General features: G+C 32.8%; 1 protein-coding gene across 2 annotated transcripts in view; it reads right to left on the reverse strand.

Annotated features, from left to right (window-relative positions):
* PDS5B (PDS5 cohesin associated factor B) overlaps positions 1–15,310 on the reverse strand; it is a 219,276-nt gene that overhangs the window by 18,961 nt on the left and 185,005 nt on the right. For both annotated transcript variants that reach the window (XM_051986480.1, XM_051986479.1), the window contains 5 exons: positions 8,834–8,948; positions 7,777–7,909; positions 4,995–5,114; positions 2,641–2,703; positions 1,407–1,552 (listed from right to left, as the gene is read on the reverse strand). In XM_051986480.1, coding sequence (XP_051842440.1) covers positions 1,407–1,552; positions 2,641–2,703; positions 4,995–5,114; positions 7,777–7,909; positions 8,834–8,948 — 577 coding nt within the window. The remainder of the gene's footprint in view (positions 1–1,406; positions 1,553–2,640; positions 2,704–4,994; positions 5,115–7,776; positions 7,910–8,833; positions 8,949–15,310) is intronic.

The raw sequence follows: 15,310 nt of genomic DNA on the forward strand, positions 1-15,310 counted from the left end.
CATCACAAATGTCAGCAAGAGGCAGTGTGGCCTAGTAGAATGAGTGTCATACGTGGAGTCAGAAAGACATAGGTTGAGGTTCTGCCTCTGATAAATATTATAATCATGGGAAAGTCATTAAGCCTATAAATTTCCCAAAACATATAAGGCTATACATTTCAAATATGCTATTCCTCTCCATCTGAAGAAGTTTTGACAACAGGATTCCCTATACAGATAAAATCACAGCTCTGAACTATCATTTCTTATTTCTGTTTTTTGGATCAGTTAGAAATATGATCCTCACCCCTATCCTATATATATCAAGATTACTGAAAAAGATAGATATCATTCCTCCCTTCTTTTATTTCGAGAGTATCTTATTTCATATTATCAGCTGTTCAATTTCTGAAAATGGAAGCAACTATTACCTCTGTGATATTCCACTGTAGTGAAGTAATATAAATCCAGCAAAATGGTGTCTGAACATCTACTAAAATTACTGAAGAATTTTCAAAATTTAATTAGCTTCACACTAAAACTTTACAAAAGTAAAATGAAAAGGATGGCTTAAAATGAAAAAAGGGAAAGGGACCCGAGATGTGATTTTATTGGTATAGGAAACTTCCAGGAGTGAAACATCCCAGGTTCACACACATCTTATCTTCTTGCTCTTACAGAATTTCCAAGAAAAGAAGTGCCAGACTCCCATGGGATCCCAATTAGATTGAAAGGTAATTGGGAAGTTAAGAAAATAAATAAAAACACAAGATAGATAATGTGGATTTGTGGTTTTCTAAGTAATATGAAGCCTGCAGAAATGTATTTGTTTCTGAGCTTGACATCATAAGTCACATAGAAAATACAGGTTAGAGAAGGGACTTGCTGAAAGGAAGGAAACAAGTATTTCTATAGCACTTGTTCTGCCTAGAACTGTGCCAAACACTTTGCACATATCTCATGTGATCCTCATAACTACCATGGGATATAGACGTTATTATTATTTTACAGAGGAGGAAAATGAAGCAGATAGGAGTCAAGTAACTTGATCTGAGTCACACAGTTCACAAGAATATAAACTCAAGTCTGCCTTCCTCAATGCCATTATCTGGCTTCCTGGACCCTACCAATTCTGTATCCACTATATCACATTCTTAAAATTAGATTATCATCATATCATTATAGGAAAGTTCTTTCAACACTTGCTATGTATGAGGAAGGGAGTGTACTCATCAATCCTTAAGAATAAGCATTTCATATGATCTCTAGAAATCTTAAGTTGGAGAAGGATGACAGCCGATTTTAGAATACAAAGAATAATGACACTTATACACTTACACAAAATATTTCTGGTAGAAGTTCTTTTTAAGTTAACTAACTTTATGATCTCCATAATCATTGCTAAATGTGAACTATCTCATACATACCTTCCTTTAATTCTTCCTGGAGAACTTGGATTTGAGCTGCTACTTGCATTGCTCACAGTCTCCATCCTTGAAGATTTAGACTGAGACTGCTTGCCTGCTGATGAAAGAGGCTTATTAACAGCTCCAAGAACATTGGCTGTTTTAGGCTGAAATAAAAAAATACAAGCTTGATCACCCAATTAAAAACAATAAATTACATGTTAAATAATTTGGAAACAACCAAGTATTACTAGGAAAATATCTGAATATAAATCAAACATGAATAAATTGTCTTGTAAGTCTTATGTCTATAAACTAAATCTGAGCTAGGTATAGTAGGAAATGTCTGTAATCATTGAGGATAGTGAATCTTTTGAGTCTGCATTCTGAGAAATAGTAGGTTAAGTTGTTCAGATGTTTATTCTAAATCTAAAATTGTTATGGAGAGTGAGAAGTCACCAGGTTGTCTGGAGGCAGAGAAATAGAGCATATCAAAACACCTGTGTTAATGAGTGGCCACTAAACTACAGTTTGAGTGAGATAGAGACCCAGTCTTAAAAAATTTAATTAAATAAAGATAAATTTCACTTGAACATAGATGTAAAGCTACTTGGAAGGCAAATGAGTAGTTTCTCAATTACAGAGAAAGCAGTTCAAAAGAAAATCGAGAACTAATGAATATTGTAATTAACAACATCTTCATTCTTTGCCTGTTTCCTTGTAGCTAACATTAAACTAAATTCAACGTCAACAAGTGACTACTACTTCGCTATACATTGTGTGCCAGGTTTTGAGGTAATAAAGAGAAAAATAAAACTGCCTCCTGTCTTTCCTCAAGCAGCTTACATCAACTGGAAGAAAACAACATGTAAACATAAGATATGTAATCAACAACACTAGCTATGTGCTAAACTTGTTCTATAGAAAGATACAAGGTTACATTTTGTTTTAGAATTTTCATTTTGATGTTGAAGGAAACTGACTAAAAACTAGAGTACCATAATTTATTCCAAATTCTACTGGCTTCTTGAAGAAACACTAGCAATTTATCATGCTTTAGCTTGCATTTTTGGAAAAGGGTTATATAATCACTTATTAGCCAATAAGAATGTTTATAAAAATTAATTTTTCTAGTTTATGTGAATTCTTAAGAGAAAAATTAAAAGTACACAATAGAAAATTATGCAAGTGATCATGTTAATGAAAAGAAACTATTCTACAATTAAAAAACCCTTTAATTTTTGTCAATATGTACCTTTCCCGGAGTGAAGAAGGATTTCATTTCTGGAGGCAGATAATTTTTGGTGTTACTAAAGTTCTAAAAGCAAAGAGAAAAAGTAATTAATTAACATATATGGGATTATGTATCTGTGAAATCAAGAAGATTAAATATATGGTAGAAGAATAAATTCAATGTAAATACACATTATCTGAAATCTTAATTTTATTTTGAATTATTTGTAGTATCTTTCTGTGCATAAATCTCTTAACTGAGCCACTATGGTTAAATTATACTTCAGTCTACAAATTATAACGGTGATGAAGAATGCCATACTCTGTTTTTAGAGCTGACGAGTGGGCCCAATTGCCCATCTAAGTTCTAATTAACTGTTTCCAGTTTCATCTTCATTCTTTGCCTATTTCCTTGTAGCTAACATTAAACTAAATTTGATGTCAGCAAGTGCCTACTACTTTGCTAGGCATTGTGTGCCAGGTTCTGAGGTTACAAAGAGAAAAATAAAACTGCCTCCTCCCTTTCCTCAAGCAGCTTACATTTATTACATTAGCCAATAAGAATATTTCTAAAAACAACATGTACACCAGCAAAATAACAGTTTGGTCATATATACTTATTTTGTATTTAATTTATACTTTAATATATTTAACATGTATTGGTCATCCTGCCATCTAGGGGAGGGGGGGAAGGGAAAAATCAGAACAAAAGGTTTGGCAATTGTCAATGCTGTAAAATTACCCATGCACATAACTTGTAAATAAAAAAGCTATTTTTAAAAAAAATTACACATAAGATATGAAACATAAACAAATAAAAAAAAGTAATTAGGGATAGAAAGTGCTAACAATGAAGAAAGTCAGAAGAGATCTAATGAAAAAGAGGACACTTGAGCTGAGCTTTGAAGGAGGCTACAGATCCTAAGAAATTAAAGTGAGGAAAGAGAACATGTCAACAGTAATTAGTGAGAAATGAAGAAAGGAGGCAGAATGTTTTATGTGAGGACTGACAAGCAGGCCAATCTAACTTGAAAATAAACTATGTGAAGAAAAATAATGTCTGGACAGAAAGGACAGATTGCAACATAATTTGCAAAAGCATATAAGTTTCCATTTAATCCTAGGACAACAGGGAGTCATTGAAGCTTCCAGAGCAAGAAAATGACATGATTAGAATCAGTAAAAAGAATACCAATAAGAAGCTGTCCTGAGGGTGAACTGGAGAAGATAGATTAGATATAGGAAGAATAATCTACTGAAAAAACTGCAAGTCATTTGCAAAGATTAAGGTAAAAGGTGTCAACTAAAGTTGGATGGGTAAGAGAATCTGAAGAGAGAAATGTTACAAAAATAGAAAGTGACAATTCATAGCAAATGAAGCAAATGACTAAGAGCAGGAAGAAAAATAAAGTATCAAAGATGATTCCAAGTTTGAAAACTCAAGGGGACTAGAAGAATGGTGATACAGATACAGAATGAGTTCAAAAGATGGATGGATTTAAGAATAAACGTGATCAGTTTTAGACATATAGAACTTCAAATGACTACTGGCCATCCAGGTGGATATTTCTAACAAGGAGTTAGAGATATGCAACTGGAATTCAGGATAGAAAAAGGTGGACATATGTATCTGGATAATTCTACAAAGAAATAACTGAACATTTAGAGATTAGAAACCTTAGAAAGAACCTTGGGATATACTCATACCCAGTGGGCAAGGCTTGCATCCTATAATGGAGACTATAGATTGGTCAGATAATAAGTGGGAAAAGACTCAGGAGAGGACAATGTCACCAAAAACCAAGAAAAAGAGATTATCTAGGAAGATGGGATATTTAACACTATGAAATGCTGCAGAGAACTGAAAGATAAGAATCCCAAAAGGTCAATAGTGTTTAAGGGACTGTTGCTGACCTTACAGGGAGTAGTTTTTGTTAAATGATGGGATCAAAAGTGAGTTTTATGGGGCTTAACAGTTAGTAGAAAGTGAAGAAGCAGAGTTATAAACAGAAGTTTTGCTTTGAATGGGAAATGAGACTCAACTCTTTATGTGAATATACTAGATTTTTAGCCCTAAATATTTTCATCTCGAACCTCTACATAGTGACACTTGAGCTGCATACTTTTGACCACACTTCTTTCTTTCTGGATCCCAATTTTCCTCTGATTGTAACCCCAACCTGGCTCACATATCAAAATATAATTCCAGTGAAGACTTCTAACCTTGCTTGAAGCTAACTTTTAACCTTAATACTTATAAAATGATTCTATCCTACTAATCTAGTCCAACTCCTAATCCTCTCCCCCTTTGACCTGACCTATCTAAGCTGCCTATGACTTTATAACAGATTATTTCAACTTACTCAAAATACCTACCTTGTCAGGTTGAGTGAAAAATCGTGCTGGAAGTACTGGGTCTTTTGGAGACTCCAAACTATATGTGGTACTCTTCGACATGATGATATTCATTGCTACATCACACACTGTGTACAGTTTCTACAACATTATTAAAATAAATATGGTATTTTAAATAAGAATAAACAGCGGAAAATGTGCCAGAAGAATTGGTCACTATTTTTAAAAATGGAAGAAAATGATGTATAATCAAAACTATACTTAAGTCATTGATCTCATAAGGTTGTAAGAAAAATATTTTGTAAACTGTATAAATGTTACATAAATACAGGTTTATGCCACTATTATTATTATTTTGGTTGAGGCAATTGGAGTTAAGTGACTTGCCCAGTGAAGTCTTAAGTGTCTAAGAAGCTAGGAAGTCTTAAGTGTCTAAGATCACATTTGAACTCAGGTCCTCCTGAGTTCTATCCACTCTATCCACTGCGCCACCTAGCTGCCCCTTTATGTCATTACTTTAATGAAGAATGTTTAAATTACTAAATTTAACTTGTTAATCCTAAGTATTAAGAAAACTATATGCAGAATCATGCAAATTACAGAATCATTGATATTTAAAAATCATGCAGTCCACACTCTTTATATCATAAATGAGGAAACTAAAGCTAGGAAACTAAAGCTAGGTCACTTGCAAAAAGTCACTTATCTTGTTAAACGTAGAGAGAGGCAAAGTTAGAATCCAGGTCTTTTGACTCACAGTATGGGCTAATTCTAGCTTATATCCTACTTGTATACTAATCTCTGCTTCCAATTCTGGAAAAGTAATCAAATCAACATTAACATTGCTTCTCAATGTTAAGTCAACTGATTGTCTTTTGATTCTATTTACTATTCCTGGGATTTCCCAGACCAAATTTTCTCCCCATCCCACCCATCTTTTGTTTGGGTTGTCTTCTCCAAATAGAATATAAACTTCTAGAGTGCATTTTTATCTCCAACACTTAGCATACAAATAACTGATAGCACATAATGCCTGACATACATTAAGCATTTAATATGTGCTTTTTCTTGTTTGTCTCTTTTCTTTCATTCATCATGGCACTTTACAAGAAAGGTAAATGCTGGTTATTTAAACAGTGAAATGAAACATCCTCATTGTTCAGTCATGTCTAACTTTATGTGATCCTATTTGGGGTTTTCTTGGCAAAAATAATGAAACAGTTTGCCATTTCTATCTTCAGTTCATTTTACAGGTGAGGAAACAAAAGCTTAAGGAACTTCCTCAGAGTCACATTGCTGATAAGTGTTTCAGTCCAAATCTGAAATAAGAAGATAAGGTTGTCTTCCTGATTCCAGGAAGCACTCTATTCATTGCACCATTTAGCTGCCCAAGTTGTCTTATGATGTAAGTCAGCAAATTGTTTTTGATTTATGCACATTTACATTTTGAACCCAGTTTTATATTTGATACATGTATATGTACATGTGCGAATATACATACATGCATATGTAAATACTCAATTATAAGATCTGATCTTGTTATTTTATTAAAACAAAAACTTCACCAGTTATTTACTTTAATTGCTCATTCTTCCTTAGGAACAATCTAATAACAACACCCGTTCTAAGTAGGTCACTTCTATGTCCAAATTTAATGATCACACAAATGAATTTACTTAAGAAATGCTTATTTTACTGCAATTATCACAAAAGGTTGTGATAGGGTGTCTGAAGAGAATAAGTAAATAATACTAGATTGTAGCAAAAGATTTGTCTATAATAAAACATGTTCAGTTACTAACCATGTTCAAATGACTAGATATTACACCTACATGGAACACTGCTCTCAAATACTCAAGATTTTTAAAATCTTGTGAAATTTGCTTGCATTTCAGATCATACTATATCTACACACACACACACACACACACACACACACACACACACACACACACACAAGTTATCCCACATTAAATAATAAATTTAAGTCAAACTGGATTTTTCCTTAGAGGTAACTCAGAATATTCACTTTTCAGTTTACTGGTTACATTTTCCTTTAAAACTAAATTGAAGATACTTCTGATTTAACCTCATTAAATAACAGATTTATACTTTGGTCCAATAAACTGCTGAAACATTGTCTAACTCTTCTCATAACATCCTAAGATATTACAAGGATCTTCTCTTACACATGAATACATAATGATTAACACACAAATGACAAGCTTAAGTACTCAATCTACTTAGTTGTTTAGGATATGAAAAGGACTATAATTCCAGGCTAAATCACTTAGATCTTCACACCTGCATCTTATAATAACTTAGATGAGTTCCAGCCTTAATCTGTAAGATAAAGATTTACTATTATGTTCATATCTCTTATTATTATAGAAATGTCATAAAAGGAAAAAATAAGGACATAACTAAAGGGAATGCATGTGTGTATGTATTTAGAGAACTTTCAAATTATTAAGAGTTGGAGTTCAAGTTCTGCCATTGACAAATTGACTAATTCCATGATCAAATGATTTAATAGTGATAAAGTTTCAAATTTCTTGGGTAGGATGAGTTTCCAGACTTGGAATTAATCACAACAATAATATCTCAAGTCTAGGACAAAAAGGGGGTGTGGGGAGAAAGGGAAAGAAAAGAAAAGGAACAAAACAAAGTAAATTAGAAGAAATATAAGACAATTTCAAGGATTTCAACTTATAGAAACAAGTTGTTTAGATGTCTTTAAATGTTAAAAAAAAGTATACTTAAAATCTAATACAATTTATAATTTTGGACAAAAAATACTTACTTCATTCATTTTGGCATCATCTGGTCCTTGGGCATCTTTTGTTTGTTTAATATTTTCTACCATCTTTCGGATAAAGGCATGACTGTTATTTTCATTTTTAGCCATTAAGATTTCAAGTATGAACCAGAGACATCTAAAAAAAAAAAAAAAGTAAGAGGAAAGTGGGTCATAATGTTAACAATTTATCTATTGATTTCACAGAATAAATTCAAGAAAACCAAAAGCAAAGCACCTAAGAATCTTCAAGGTATTCTGGTCAAGATAAAAAGATCTAAGGGGGCACTAGACGGTGCAGTGGCCAAAGCACTAGCCCTAGAGTCAGGAGGGGAAAAAAAAGATCTACTAAATATAAACACACAAAGGCCAATAATGAAAGTGCAAATCCTCCTGAATTATTCCAAAGAATACTGACAGTGAAAGAATAAAATAAACAAAGTCTCGAGAATCAAGCAAAAGGAAAAGAAATTCTAAAATATATAGCTCAAATATAATGTAGATATCAGAAGCTAGATTCAAATTCATTTTTAGCCTCTGGAAGGAAAAGATCCACTTATTTTAAGCCCTTTCTTTCACTAATGTGTTACTTCTTCATACAGTAAAGGTTAACTCTAAATGGCTGTGCTGGAAAACAAAGCTAATTAGTATTACTACAGAAGAAAAGTTTGAAGTACATATATAGTTATAGATGACATCTTTGGTTTAAGAAGCATCTTAGTTAAATTTGAAGAGGTTTCCTCACTCAAGAATTATCAATAAATTTTCACTTAGGGTATGAATACTGTTTAAGATCATATCTAAACTTTCAGAGAGAGAAGTCAGACCCATGAATCGAAGAAACAGTCTGAGGAAAGCTTGTTGGAATTCAGGCCATTACAAAAGAAGAGACTTTACCAGAACCACTCCAAGTTTCTTCAAAAAAACATAATTTAAGGAGATCAGTAGGTGCTATAATGTAACGGATGACAAACTACAACCCTAGAAGGCCTCTAAAGGGAGAAAGAGAAATGGGAAGTGGTAAAAGCAGATAGTGAAAAATGGGAAACATAACGAGTCTTACTCTTTCACATCTTTAAGTTGTTCAATGTCCTGGACTTTCACGTAATCTGGATCATGTGCCAAAAGATGAATAGTATAAGGAACAACATATTCTGGTAAGAGTGATAATAATTTTTCTGAAAAAGAAAAAAAAGTAGGGGAAAAGGGGAAGACAATTTGAGTTAGAAAGCAAAAGATACACACACACACACACACACACACACACACACACACACACACACACAGAGTAAATGCAGTGAATATGCATTTATATATTTTATAGTAAACATTCCCAAGGCAGATTTAAATCAGGGTGTAGCCCAAATTAAATTAACACATGGCTGTGTCAGGCAGATCTTAAGCTATGTATAACTATGTCTCTTCCTCTATATTTTAACAACACAATTCTAACAAAATATAACTGAAAGCAAATGAATTCATGATTCACATGTATATGAGTATTATTGAATATATAATAATAATAATAAAACCTACCTTTTTAATAAAGTCTCATAACCTGATAAGCAAAACCCCTATGAAGTTCATGTTTCTTCTGGCCTAGACTATTTACAAAAATATTAAGGGCTGGTATCTATAAAAATATGCTATTTTTAATTAGAAAGAAGATGGACACATTGTGAAAATATGCTACTTCCTTAAATTTTTCTTGCCACTTTTGCCTCAAACTAACATTGGCTGATATCAGGTTTGCTTTTCTTTTTGAGACATCACAGTAGAGAATTTGAGGCTCAGAATGAGAAATACACTTTTGGACATGGTTATTGAGTAAATTTGTTTTGTTTTGCTATAGTAAGTTGTTACAAAGGTGTTTTAAGTGGGGAAATGGAGAACTTGGGAAGAAGAATTAAAATACTGATAATAATGCCAAAAGGGGGAAAAAAAAGATAGTCAATGAAGAATTTAAACAAAAATGTAGATAAAGAATTAAAGAAGTCACAGATAAACATGACAACTTTGAAGTTAACAAAAATTTGCTTTAAAAAAATGCAAGCTTTACATAACAAGCATGATTTAATATGTAATTCTTTTTCTGTTCATTTGTAAATATGAAAATGTTCATGCTTATCAATTTCAGAATACAACAACAAAAATTAAAGTCTGCTACAGGTGAAGGCAAACCTAGGCCTTGTTCTTTATTATAACTGTTCAGATCCTAGGAAAAGGATTAATTTATTCATCAACTTTTACATTTTCTTTCTTATTAGGAGTAATCTAAATATCATGGTAGCACTTCAAGATTGTTTGGGGTCCAAAGAGAGGTTAATGAAAGAAGAGAGTTGTTTTGGGTTATGAGTTTGATGTGAGTTTTTATTTTTGTTTTGTTTTTTTAATTTCTCCCAGATTTGGGGAAGGGAATTAGGAGGGAGAATGCCTGGCTAACCACGGACGGCTTCATCTATTCTAAAATAATTCCTCAACATACAATATACATTTAGAGTAAAGTTCATAATTAATGGCAGTGGTTGTGAATTCATGCTTCATAAGATCTTGTTAACTTGTGGTCAGATATGATCAGATCATCATTTGCATCCCAAGTGACCAATGAAGAGCTCAGATTATAAATTTACAACTATCAGCTCTGCAAATTTTTTGTTTACTTATGTTCCCATTATTCATATTATCATCAACCCACAACTAGCTTCTTTGCAGGCATCTTTTTAAGCCACATAACCATCTGGTAGGACTAAAGCTAGACAGAATTTTAGTTTTAGCTGAATTAAACAAAATAATACTTAATCAGACATAAGTAAACTATTACACATTAAAGTGAGTAAATGAAAAGCAGAGTCATTGTTATGCCCTGAATTTTGTGAAGCTAGCGGATCTAAACTGGAAAGCAGAGTATCTAAGCTACAGTAATAGTTTATATATAATATAAATGAGGACACCCATGTCAACCTATAGGTGGATATTAACAAAAAGAAATTATCATAATTATGTGAATTATCACGTGAACCCTCTTAAAAAAAATGAACATTTAAGATCAACAGTCCAATCCAGTTTCAGAAAGAAAAAGTCACCCAATTACTTATTGGGGTTATGATATACATACTCATCATTTGACTCCAAATTCAGTACTCTTTTCCACTATATAAAACTGAATTCAGAAACACTTTCCTAACCTAGCCCTTATTCCTAATTTAATATCTAATATTGGTATCATAATTTTTCCATTCATCCATTAGGTTTCGTTAATTCTTTCCTTTATCAATCCTCTCTCCCTAAGTGGTCAAAGTACTTTGCTCTGTCTTTGCGCTGGGCTTTTTTTTTTTTTTTTTTTTGGGGGGGGGGGCACTTTGCTTTTTTAATCCTATCGTCCTATTGAGTCTTAATCATTTTGAGTAGAGGCCCCTCACTCCCATTTGCCAAAGACATTCCCCCCTAAAACAGATTAAAATATAATTGGGAAATATTTAACAAAATAAATAAAAATACAACAGAACACACATAATGTGTTTTCTAAAAGAATATGCTATGACAGGGATCTTTATGTATGTTTTGTGGCCCCTTTTATATTTGAGTTTGACTAGTCAATTAGCCTCTTAACTGATATACTTTCCACTGTGTAATCTTATTATATCTGGATCAAAAACTTCTAGTGGTTCCCCTAATGAAATAAAATATTGATATTAAATAATAAAATCTTTTCTCCTAAGAAATAAAATTGTGAACTTAATAAGTCTGCCATTCAGATCTCTTCATAACCCAATTCCAATTTATCCTTCAAGTTCTATGTATACTACTTTGCTTCATATAATCTATACTACACATAACCAACATTGTTTTAAAAACTTTATTTTGTAATTAAGAAAAAAGATTACTTTGAATCCACAATTATCTTAATTGAAATGAGTATTTCTTGGGAAAGTATCATCTTACAATCTGCCAAGCAGGTAATAGGCAAGATTCCACAGATAGGAGAAGAGTTTTAGTGTTATGTCTATATTTTCATTCAAAAGAAGTTCACTTTCTCAGGATAAAAATCATCCAAAAGGATTCTGGGAAAAAGACAAGAGTAGGTCAGAAAATTCCAAGCTCTCTAAATTTCTCCTACAAACAAAACAAAACAAAACTGCACCTCAGGGCAAATGTAGACAGGTGAAAAACAAATGAGTTGGGGCAGAAAATTGGTCCTCCTAGGACAATTGGAGAAGATCCAAATAAAGATCCACACAAGTTGGACATCGGGGCCCCTGCAAAGTGTAAACCCCTTTAGACTAGCTTCACTGAAATGAGTGAAGAACCCTGAAAAATAGCTGTGTTCAGATATAACCTCAGCCCCAACCACAAAAATGTTCACCCCCTTGACAGTGTGGGGAGTCAGGGGTCAGTCAGGGAAGAATGAGGGAGTCTCTACAGATAAGGAATACTAAGGAATTCATGTATGCTGCTGAGGCAAGCCCTGGGAGAGAAGTAACTAGTATATTCTGTATAAGAGCAAAAGCAGTGGGGAAATGAGGCTGCTGGTTGTGGGTATTTATGAAAGGAAGGAGTTCCTGGTTTTGGGTTCCAGGTTAGAGGAAAAAACTGAAGCCACAGGCACCACTCTCCCCAACCTAGGACTGCAAGCAATTATACTAATAAGCTTTTATTTAAAAAAAAAAAAAAAGGCAAAGGAGGAAAAAACCAACAATAGAAAGTTATTATGGGAATAGAAAAGACATCTTCAGAGGAGGACACTGAAGCAAAAAAAGCCTCTTACTCTAAAATCAAATAATTATCTGCCCAAAAAGAATTCACAGAAGGACTTAAAAAAGACTTTAGGAATCAATTGAGAGATTGAGGGGGAAAAAAAACCAAGCCAAGAAAATAAGTTTATGAAAAAGTCATCTGACTAGAAAAGGAGATCCAGAGTCTTAAGGAAAAAAATGAATCTTTGAAAATTAGAACTGGATAAGTTATAAGAGTTATAAATTATAAGAGACCCAAGAAATAATAAAAAATACATATATAAAGAATGAAAAAATAAGGTGCAAAACAATAGGTCTGAAGAACAGATCATGAAGAGAAAATATAAGAATAATTAGACTACGTGAAAGGTATGACCAAAAAAGGAACCATCATAAAATAATATAAGAAATAATTAAAGAAAATTATTCTAAAGTGATAGAAGAGGAAATAGAAATAGAAAAATTCCACTGATCACTACTTGAAAGAGATCCTAGGAGGAAAACAAAGAGAAATATCATCGATACACTCAGAAACTTTCAGATGAAAGACAATATTTTACAAGCAACAACAACAAAACAACTCAAATATACTGGAGCTACAATTAGAAGGATACAAGACCTATCAGCAGCTACAATAAGAGACCACAGGTTGTGTAATATTTTACACTAACAATCAAAAGAACTAGGCCTGCAGCCAAACATATCATATTCAGCAAAATTTAAATATAAAACTGGATTAAAAAAAAGAAGAACATTCAATGAACTGTCAGATTTTCAGAAGTTTGTTGCAAACAAAACTGAACTTAGCTATTTCTACTCCATAGATCTTCATCAGGAAAGGATTAAAGAGGGAACAATGGATAGAGATACATATCCCTAGAAAGACATAACACACTCCAAAATCTATCTTTGACTTATAAGATCAAAAGACTAATTTTCAACAGACTCACTAAGGATGAGCTATATTTTATAAGTGGAAATATAAACCATATGTCTAAGTTTTGTCTTTAACAACAGGGTAATCCAAAAGATTGGGATAGAGAGCTGAGTATGATGTGATTCTAAAAAGCAAAACATTGTAGGAAAAGGTAAATATAGTAATTATGCCACCCGAAAGAGGTGCAAAAAGCAAGAAATGATACACAGGAATTAGATGGGGAAGGAGGGTTTTAAGTTCTAATCATCTATTCACATCAAGAAAGGATTAAAGAGAGATCAATGGATAGATAAACAGAAAGACAGCTAGATATAGAGCTACATATCTCTAGAAGGATATGACCCTCCCCCAAAATCTATAAATAAATAAAGAGGATAGGAAGAATAAAATAAGTTGGGGTATATAGATTAACAAAAGTGGGATAAGGTATGTAGATTAATGGGAAAGGATAAAGACAGAGTGAAATGGTGAGGATAGAGGATATAGGAAGGTCCTGGAGGTTAGGGGAAGAGGTTAAATAATAAGCAATGGATAGAAGTAATATAGAAAAGTCAGCAGGGATAGTAAATGAGATAATGTGTACGTGTGTGTGTGTGTGTGTGTGTGTGTGAGAGAGTGAGAGCGAGAGAGAGAGAGAGAGAGAGAGAGAGAGAAATTATAAATACATATACATACCTAATATAAATATGTTGTGCTTAATTAATTAACTATAGCTTGCTTTGGGGAGGTCAGAAAATTCCAAGCTTTCCAATTTCCTCCACAAACAAACAAACAAAATAAAGTAAAAAGTGCACAGCAGAAGTGATTCAAGGCAATTCCAATAAACTTGGGATGGAAAATGTAAACTACATTCACAGAGAGAACTATGGAGATTCAATGTAGATTGAAATATAGTATTTTTTACCTTTTTTGTTTGTTTCTTTCTTGTGGTTTTTTCCCCTTTTGGTTTGATATTTCTTCTATAATATTATAAATATGTTAATATGTTTAAAAGGATTACACATATTTAACCTCTATCAGATTACTTGATGTCTTGGAGAAGGAGGAGGTAAGGGAGGAAGAGAGAAAAATTTGGAACACAGTCTCACAAAAATGAATTTTGAAAATTATTTTTACATGTATTTGAAAAAATAAGTATCATTAAGAAAAAAGTACAGAACAGAGAACAAAGTAAAACCTACAAGGAAGCAAAGAGGACAATTCTGAATACAATGTGTTCTATTATTATATATGCTTTCTTAAAATGGAAATTTATTGTTATATATTTTGAATTCTCTCATGTTCTGCTGTGTACATGGCAAGTTTTTTCTTTGTCTTTTTTCCTTTTTGGGGGGCTATTTTCTATTTGTTTTCATTTTTTTTTTTAAACTGGGAAAAATATCCAATCCAAGAGATTGGAAGAGTAACTTCTGGTTCAAATAGGAAAAGATATCCCTTTCAAGGGCTGGATCAAAGCATCAGGAGATATTACTGGGATTAGCATTAAGGGCTAAGAAGTTTCAACCTTTAGAATGTTTAAGATTCTAAGTAATATATAATAATCAATCACTATCTCTGAATCTTGACATGCTTTTTCCTTTCCTCCATATTTTATGCATGTGTCTTATGTTGGTTTCTATCACATAAGAATTCATATTTACATAATGCTTTCCCAATAAAAGGTCTACAAGTAAAGTAAATTATCTCAGTTTTTTAGATTTAAAAAGCTGAGGCTCAAAAAACCCTTTTATTTCCTTATGGAAAATAACTAATAAACCTCAGAAGAACAACCAGTTGTGTGTGTGTGTGTAAGAGAGAGAGAGAGAGAGAAAGAGAGAGAAAGAGAGAGAGAGAGAGAGAGAGAGAGCGAGCGCGCGCAAGCGCGCGCGGA

Source organism: Antechinus flavipes, chromosome 3 (assembly GCF_016432865.1).
Source record: "Antechinus flavipes isolate AdamAnt ecotype Samford, QLD, Australia chromosome 3, AdamAnt_v2, whole genome shotgun sequence".
In the NCBI taxonomy this organism is placed as follows: Eukaryota; Metazoa; Chordata; class Mammalia; order Dasyuromorphia; family Dasyuridae; genus Antechinus; species Antechinus flavipes.